The sequence below is a fragment of the Lissotriton vulgaris genome, chromosome 4_1, assembly GCF_964263255.1.
Source record: "Lissotriton vulgaris chromosome 4_1, aLisVul1.2, whole genome shotgun sequence".
Taxonomy (NCBI): domain Eukaryota; kingdom Metazoa; phylum Chordata; class Amphibia; order Caudata; family Salamandridae; genus Lissotriton; species Lissotriton vulgaris.
Window position 1 is genome coordinate 1,538,393,023 of NC_141691.1, and position 9,345 is coordinate 1,538,402,367.

A 9,345-nucleotide genomic window follows, 5' to 3' on the forward strand; every position below is an offset into this window, starting at 1 on the left:
GGGTAAGTAGATTTCTGAGGCATTTTGTCCATGGGACAAACTGGTGTTTTAAAAAATAAAAAACCTTGCTCCTCAGTAGTGCATATATTATAACCAACAGTAAGCATCTAAGTGGCTAGACAGGAGGAAGAAGAGGCAGGGTCACAGTGTCATAAAAAGGGAGAGTACCAATGGCAGTAGACAATAATGAGAATAGGACAGTTCTGGTTAAGAGAGATGTAGAAGTCCTTGGAAAGAGCAAAAGGTTGGGTGTCCCAAGTAGAGTCCGTGAAAGAGAAATTAAATGTTTGAGGAACTGCGATAGTGACTCAGAGAACTCAACCTACAAATATAGTAATAAGGGTCCTCTGTTACGCAGTGAACTCATAATCCTTTATTGCCACTCTTCCGCCTGGTGTCAAGAACAAGAACCGGACTAAAACCGCATTCTTACCCTTCACTTTAATGATCTTCCACAAACCTCACTAAATTGTTTCCGCAGTAGTGACATGGAAATGTAGAACTTTGCCTTTAAAGTTACACCAATAAACCACACCTGGCAGCATTAACAACACAGTGTGCACAAGTGTGAACTAATTCTGAAGTGTGCGAGACAGTGAATGTTTAGCACCTAAGAAACACACAAACGTGCATAAATAGATACATTAACGGTCAAACTCTCACACTGCGTGCAATGGCAAGGTTCACAGGGCTAATTTAGGAAATAAGAAGTTTCAGTCTTCCTCTGAAGTATGTAAACTTGAGGACACAGCATTGAATTGGCTAACGTGTTGGCGAAACTCAAGCAAAACCTATTTCATACTCATACAAAATAAAGGAAACCTAGCGCTCAACTACATCGTCAACAGTCAAATAACTTTCAGGCATGCCCGATTTTGTGATACCACCACTAAGCAGGTTGGGACTGGGAGCTGTAGGACGTTAGCCATGACAAGAAGCGCGGAACTACCACTACCAGCATGCTAGCCATTCCAATTAAAAAAAACATGCCAGTCATAAAGTCACTCTCGTGACATGAGGCCATCGTACAACTATGATTAGATGAGAGTCTCTTTAGAGGGCTAATGTATATGGCTTCCCAACAAGGCTATTTCCGGAAACACCAGCGTTCGTTGCGTTTTATCCCGTGCCTTAAGATCCGACTCTCTCACAAGTACGTAAACGTTAGTGCCCCCAGGCAGGGCACGGAGGGAGGTGGGTCTGGTTGCAACCCGGGTAAAGCGGGGGGTGCTGGGGCCGCAGGTACGCAGCCAGGGCGAGCAGTGGGCCTTAAACGCACCGTTCCCTGCAACACAATACCAGCTGTCAGCTGCCCGCTGAGGCACACGAGCAAGCACGCTGTAAACAAGGAGCCCGGAAGACGCGCCGAACAGTGCCGCCTCCCTACGCTCCAGCTCCTGGCCCGGGAGCCGTCATGCAAGACCTCCCCCAGCCCACGCACCCCCAGTTTAACGGGGTCACGCACCTTTCCTTGGCGTAGCGCTGCTCCCGGCTCCGCTGCAGGAAGGCCATCGGGATGCGAGTTCAGACAGCCCCGCCGCGTCCGCCAGGAGTCACGCGGAGCGCCGCCTCCTTTGAACAAGCCGGCCGGGCAACGTGATCTGGAGACGCCGCAGCAGCCCAGCTCAGGCTGCAGATACCTCGGCCGGTGGAAGTGGCCCGGCGCGAGTGTATTGTTGCTGGCTGCTCACATTACCAATAAATTGCATAAAATAAATTACGGAGCACAGGAGAAGGGTCGTCTGCTGTTCTAGTGGGCTCAGCGCAGGGAAAGAAAGAAATGTGACTCGCGTGTTTCCTTGTCGTAAAGTTTGGAGCCGCCTGCGGCTCCCTTGACCTCTTCTGTCCTCCCCGGAAGGGGGAGGATGTTGTTTAATTTTTTTGCATGTTGTGTTAGGCAAAAAGGCCGATGTAAAAATCCGTCATTGCTTTCGATTGCTGGATTATTCATAACCAGTAATACTTCTTGCATATATAATTGGTATGCGTTGGCAAGAACAATTATGTGCGGAAATGCCTCTACATTAGAACACATCAGTAATCTAGGCTCCAAAGGCAGTTTAAGCGCTCGGCGCTTGTGACGTCTTCAGTTTCTCGTCGGATGACAGATTTAAAACTCTTGTTCCTGAGCCCTTATTTCAACTGCACATGCTGACGTTTAAACATGTTTATTTTTACACACGAAAAACACCTACTAAACATACTTTCTTTTTTGTCACAAAATGGTGATTTTTTAGTTTGAATACATGTTTATTAGGGTTTCAATTGACAAAACAAACATTAATGAACAGCTCCATCCGCGACCTCCAAAATCCCCCAGCCAGCGACCCCCACAACGAAGGGATTTATTCAGATGGATATCAAGGGTCCGTCAGATCGGTTCTCTCCTATTTTTTTTCTGCTCTGGGTTGACAGCACAGCTGTTGCCAGCAGCCAGACAATTATGTGAGCGTCACTGGAGGAGCTTTCGCTCCGCCCACTTAGTGGGAGTCGGGAGTACATTTTTTGATTGTGCAGAAGCCCTTTTTTTTTGGTAGAAGCACACAACTGTGATCATTTTATTTATTCAGCTGGCTGAGCTTGAACTTTCAGGGGAACACAGATGACAATGTAATATAATTTGTTGTTTTTCCCCTGACAGCAGGCAGCAAAGATGGAAGGTCAGTCATTAACCTACATGAATATTCGAGTCCTACACCAAAGGTCAAAAAACTAGGTCGCCCTTGGGGTGCTCTTTCTAGGTACATAAGCATGAGTTGGAACATAAGTAGTTTACCGCTACTGATTAAGTCTGGGCGGGGAACTCTGCTCCGCTCGCGGAGTTTGCAGAGTTTTTCACACACCGCGTTACCCGTAGCTTGTGGAGTTCCGAAAAACTCCGCTTTGCGGAGCAGAGTTTTTTTCCTTGCTCGCGTTCATCAACGTTAGGATGGCGAGTGCGAGCTACAAAAATCCATCTTCCTGCGAGATTTTTCCTTGTTCGCGATCGTCCCAAAAAATAAAGTTGGCAAGAGCGAGCATGGAAAATCAAACTCACATATGCTCACGACCGCGCGTGTTGAGAAACCGTCCAATGCGTTGAGAAAGCTACAGCTCGAGTAAAAATCTACCCGAGCGGCAGAAAGGAAGCAGCGCCCGCATGTGCAGAGCATGGTGCCGTTCGTGATGATTGCACGGTGCGGACAAACACCTGGCACTGAAAATCGCCGCAAACGGCATTTATCTAACGCACTCCACTGCTCGCGGGGCTCTGTGTACTGCAGCAGAGTTTTTTTTGCACATCGTGGGAACTGCGAACTCTTCCCAGGTTTACTTCTGATAACTCATCCTGGGATATCAGCTGTATGCATAGAAGGAAGGCATTAAATCACAACTCGCAACAAATTAAATTTACATTAATGCAAGACCACAGGGAAAAGGGCAATGACAGAAAAACTAAGCCAAACATTCATGCAAATAAAAACATGCAACATAAACACATATCATACTGATAAAGGATTTTTTGAATTCAATATGTTTATTTGTGAATACAAGTGTACAGGTGATGGCTATGCCAATCTACAAAAAAGATACTATTGTGTGGAAATATAAAGAAAAAAGTCAAAATAAAAATAAAAATGGACCCAGTGAGAATTTAATGTTGGAAAGGCACCTTAAGAAGGTCAACTATGGAAAGGAAAGAAGAAAGGAAACACACAGAGAGAAAAGGTTGTACTACTTTTACAATGAGTTATTTTACACTCTAGCTTGTTTTATTTAAATTCAAGCTTCTCAAACAATATACTTTGTGGCATTGTAATTCCCTTTCTGGCTCCTTCGTTCATATATTTTTTCTATGTTCTAACATAGCTAATTTTGGGGTTCAGGTATGGGCTAGAATTGTACCAATTACTGGAATATCTATCATTTTCTTTCAATAAAATATTCCTTGGTGGATTACATTTCATATGGTCAGAATTGAGAGTAAATTCATAGAACTCTTATTAGCTATTGGTTTACAGGTGAATACATCCGACTATAAATGTACAGACTATCACAACATGCAACAATGGTGGAATTTAGTATGTCATTATGATGGACTAGATAGACATAATCTACATTTTTTTCCATTCTTTATTATACATGATATTCTATGGTCACCTCTTACTACTTATCTTTACAGTGCTGCAATTTCTTATGCTCCTTAACCTCTACTAATGATTTTTCTGTTGTGTTTACTATAATATTATTGCAGTTTCTGTCGTTTATGGTATTGTAATGACTTCTCAGAAGTTTATAGATATTGTTATGTGAAGGTTATACAGCTTCATTAACTTTTGCATTGCAGCAGGACTGAGAGTCGTAAATGGGTGATTCTCGGATGACATTCCACCCTCGAGAACAAGGAAAACAGAGAACTGTGTTTCTTACTAAGCCTATATGTTGGCAAATGTCTCCCTATTTAGTTACATCCAACAGTTTAGACTAGAGCAACAACCAGAAAGTGATCATCAACTGCAGATTATCATGTTGACCATGAGGACTCCAATCCTCCTTATGTCAAAAGTATTGCTGGCAGAAGCTCACACTATAAACATGAAGAGACTAGGCAGGGGTGAGAATCCACCAGAAATTCTCAGCTACTGCATATTTTTTCACACAAGGGATATATGAAGAAGAGGCTCAACTGCTAACTGGGAGACCTTCACCGAACACATCACACTAAAATACCTGTACAAGTACCGAAAAGGGGCAACACTGTGGGGACACGAGTGGAAAAAGTGGGGCACCCTGGAAGTACTACACATTACAAAGCCTTAAACAGATATCTGCGTCAGTAACAAATCTCTCTTCAAAACTGTTACTTGAAAATGACAGTGAACCTACTTAAGAAAAATATGAAAAAGGAGCTATGAATAGTTAAGAAAGCGTGTTATGAGAAATTCTGGGCCAACTTTATCTGCACCTACAAAATTAAAACATTGTTAATCGAAAAGAGCATGGGCCTCATAAGACAAACAATGCAGACATTAGCGAACAGCAATTGGTAAATTAGGTAACAAACCGTCTCGCAACCAGAGAACCATAGAACCTGACCAGTCTATGTCAAGTCCAAATACACAGAAAACTCTGAAAACTTCGGACTCCCAAATGCCTGGCTGAAGGGCAGGCATCTAATGAAGACTACACACTCTACCTGGCTGAGTAAAGCTGGCTCTAATTGTAATGTCATGTATGTCACTACCTTTCTCTCTCACTCCCCCAATCCTCACAAAGCGCACCCTACTATTTCCTGTTTCCTTTCCCCACCTCGTGGGGGACTTGATATAATACGCTGTCCCAGATTTATTCTGATGCTCAATATGATTAAATATTATTGAACAGTTTATTGTGTTATGTAATTTGAATTAATGCCGGCTGGCATTTAATTACGTGTTTTCTGAATTGTAAAACTGGGACCACCCTTTTTCTGTACTGTATTCTACCCAGGTCTTGTCTGGGTTTACCCTTCTTGTGTAACTATGCCTGCAAGGCAGGCATCCAATGAAGACTAAACACTCTACGGAAGAAAGGGAGGAGTCTGGGCAGATCAGTGCGTAAAAAGACTGCACATCTAGAGACCTAAGCTTCACCAATGTTGATATTCAGAAAATAGTTGCAAAATCTCCCTGGATTGTGCACCAGGCTCCAATGGGATTCCCCAGGCACTGTTTAAAAAGGACCCTATCCTTAGGGGTGATAAGCTCTCAACCCTATGCACTCATACTCTTCAAACATGCCGGGTGGAAATTCTTGTATCTCAGTCTTCAAGTGTAGTTATTAAATAATCCCTGCTATTGGTCGTACAGACCTTTTTGTTTGTCGACAAGGAGAATTGAGAAGGAGAAATTATATACATCAAACACCATAAACAATGAAATCCAATTGTGACTTCTCAAGAATTGTTAAAGAAAATTGGTTTGTGTTTAAAGGGTTTTATTACAAAATAATTTAACTTGATTTATTTATTCAATAAGTAGTCATCATCCTTACAGATTCAAATAATCCACTAGTCCATATTACAATACAAAGTAAAACACAGTATTCATGAGTATTACAAAAAAATTGAGAAAATACAGAAAGTGTGTTCCATAAAGGAATTCTCTAATTTAAATTAATCAAATTTTCAGCATAAGAATTGCAATTTATTATATAAGTAAAGAAAGGTGTAAGATCAGAAACCCAAATGAACAGTTTTGACGAGAGAATGAAAATGCATAGGAATGAAGCCTTTGCACTTGAGCAATAGAGAAGTTTGCAAAGCTAGAAAGTATTCTCGGCTATAAATCAGCAGACATCTCTGGGTAATAAATAATAGGTCTCAGAAGGGTCTCTTCTAAAATAATCCCATCCTGCTCTAGGAACACAGGCTAATATAAATCTGCTAAAATATAATTGCAACAATTGATACATTCCCCGTTCCCAGTGTACTTTCGATTCTCAGTAAACTCTGGGAGCACCTGAACTATCTATTATGGCACATGTTCACAATAGGCTGCAGAACCACGTCCCTGAAACAATACATCGTCCACATCTTGTGTTTGAGAGAGTTTTTTTCACAAGTTGCATTTTCTGCCATCTCCTCTCCTCCTGGTGAGAACCTCAATATCAGTTGTCTAATAAACAACAAATGCCTATTCACTAGCTAACAGAATGCTCTGCAGTAGAAGAGAAAACATCTTGTGCAAGACAGTAGTTTAATGCATAAATGCATAAACACATCTTTTAATCCTAACGTTTAAATCAATGTTAATATGGCACCAGTAGTTAGGCTAACTTAAGTCAGTACATTATTTGACTTTAGCTGCATGCTTGCATTGCCTAAGTATGGTTATCTACTACAATATTTGCATTTATTTTACGTGTGCTACTTAGCATAAATTTTATATTTTCAGTTAATATATTTAATTAGTAAAAATTCGGAAATTCGCTCTTATCAGCCCCCCGATGGCATGATTAACCATGACACTTTATATCAAGTACATCTATAAGGTGAATCTTTCTTTATTGCGGAATCATCAATTTTTCTCTTTAAGGATTTCACATCCTTCAACATCTTCTACGTCTTACTCTTTCCTTCTTTCATTTCTGTTTCTTATTTCTTTTGCCTCTTTCCTTCTTTATTTTTTAGGTTGATCTAGACCGCGCATGCGCTGTCTCTTTGAGACCTGCTTTAATCAGTTAATGGGCTTCAAGTCCATCCCCCCTCTTGCCATTACTTTTCATTTGTCTATGTCAGTGTACCTTAAAAATCCTGGCTTGCTAATGGTCAGTCCTGCCTCTTTGTCCCTCCTTTCTCTCTTCTGTTCCTCCCACAGAGCAGGGACTTAGTACTGTCTCATTCCTCTATGGTTCTTTATCTGTTCTTTGGGGGCCTATTTTTCTCTTGGTTTCCTGCTCGGTTACTGTTTGTCTGTGCCTCGCTTTAGTGCCCTAGCTTCTTACATTCAAAAATACCATTCTTCCTCCCACCTCCGCTTAATGCTACAGTTGTGTTACAGCTGCCTCCCACACCTGTGGCTCCTGCTCCATTGCTTGAGCTTTTTCTGGAAGGATATTCGTTTGGTTTGGGCTTCCTTTTAAGAGGGATTAGGCTTGTTTTTTAGGTATCGTCTGCAAGGGGTTAATATCCCGCCCCCTCTCTTTCCTGGCTTTGCCTTGGTTCTTGTGTGGGCCTCTTACTTCTCCTCCAGTTCTATTGTCCGTAGCATATGTTCCTGCATTTACAAACGCTTGTGTGTTTTTATTTTGAGTGCGCCAATGGTTATAATTTCACCTTGGGCCCCAATCTCATGCGCAGGCTGGAAGTTTCCATAGAGGCATGGTTCTACGCGAGCAAGCCCTGGGAGTGATTAAAAAGAGCTACCAAGAATGTTTCCGGCGCTGGTAATTGTCTGAATTCCTGGCTCGCATTACTAACCTGCCACTGCTCAAAACATGTTTTGCTTGTGGCCCAAGGAGGGGAAGTGAGCCCCGAGCACAGCCTGTTCTAGAACCACAACATTTCTCACCAGGATGTAAAGGCTGTGGTTAAATCGCACCATAGAAGTGCTTGTTGCTGGCAGTGTGTATAAAGTGGCCTATGCAGTGTAGATTTTAACATATGAGTGGTTCAGTACAGCAAAATGCATGTAACGAACTTAGCGATCATCTGTGAGCCTTTTTCCATGAGCTGCAATTCAGGATAGTTTAGCTCAGGCCCGGCAGTTGCTTCAGCCAGGATCCCAGCGGTCACATACAGTGAGTGCATTTACGGGAGGGGCACCATCAGTCGTGCTCTGCCATTACTCAGCAGAAAGACCTTCCCAGGATACTGCTCTCCCTCCACTCGTAAGGACACCATCCTAAAACAAACACGGATTAAAAGTGTGCACAATGAAGACCCATTGCCGTACACATGTACTTTTATTGTCCTGACACGTCGTGTCACTTGTCACCATGGTACCCATGCATGCAGTATATCACAGAGCTCACACTAGTGTAACTGGGGAATATCACATGGAGACAGCACAGTAAAAGGAGGCAGACCTTGGCTGGCTGATCTCCAATGCACCACAGACCCCTTCCGTTCACGCTTCTTCCTCATACTATGTGCTATAATGACCGGGTACGTCTGAAGCACATTATACAGACAAGGACTGTACCTCAGCCAGCGTTACAGCAATAGTCCAGTTAGATATAGCACCAAATGCTGCACCTCTACCGTTTCTGAGCATTGAAAAACATTCTGTTGTACCTAGATTTAACAGCATCAGAAGGATGAATCTGGCTTGCTGGTAGGATTGAAACTCTTCACTCCTAAGGCACCGCGTTTGTGAGCTGTGAGTTTTCAGGTCGCTGAGCCAACCTGACAGCTAGTTGCAATGTTTATCTCACCGCCTTCCCCAGGTAATCTTAAGAAAGTGCTGTTTGCAATTTACTTTCATCCACTATTTGCAGTATGGACACCCTTGTTGACAAGTTGCAAGCGATTCAATCTGGTACTAGTTGCCTGTATATGTTTGTTTGAAGAAATAGACCAGCAGTCTAGTGAAAGAGCTAGGACCAAAAACACTGTTGTTCTGCTTGTACTTCGCTATGTAAATATGTGAAATTTAAATAGGAAGCAATCCGCCCAGGTAGTTTTTATAGCAGCATTTCCTTCAGTTTCCCCAGTATTAACTGGTCAACACACTGTTCTATCTGCATAGCCTTATAGTTGAGACAAGAAAATGTTATATATATACTGAAAGATCTGTGTCCTTGTTAGAACTCGTTATTGGTTACAGTTGTTGTTTTTATCTAACTAGCGTGTCTTCTGTTCTTTCTCATATATATTCAACTCAT

General features: G+C 42.3%; 1 protein-coding gene across 1 annotated transcript in view; it reads right to left on the reverse strand.

The window, feature by feature from the left end:
- The window catches only part of NSMAF (neutral sphingomyelinase activation associated factor), a 606,375-nt gene extending 604,513 nt beyond the window's left edge, over window positions 1–1,862 (reverse strand). Inside the window, exon 1 of the mRNA XM_086965781.1 lies at window positions 1,466–1,862. Within this exon, the coding sequence (XP_086821907.1) occupies window positions 1,466–1,512 (47 nt within the window). The 5' untranslated portion in view covers window positions 1,513–1,862. The remainder of the gene's footprint in view (window positions 1–1,465) is intronic.
- Window positions 1,863–9,345: the final 7,483 nt, after the last annotated feature.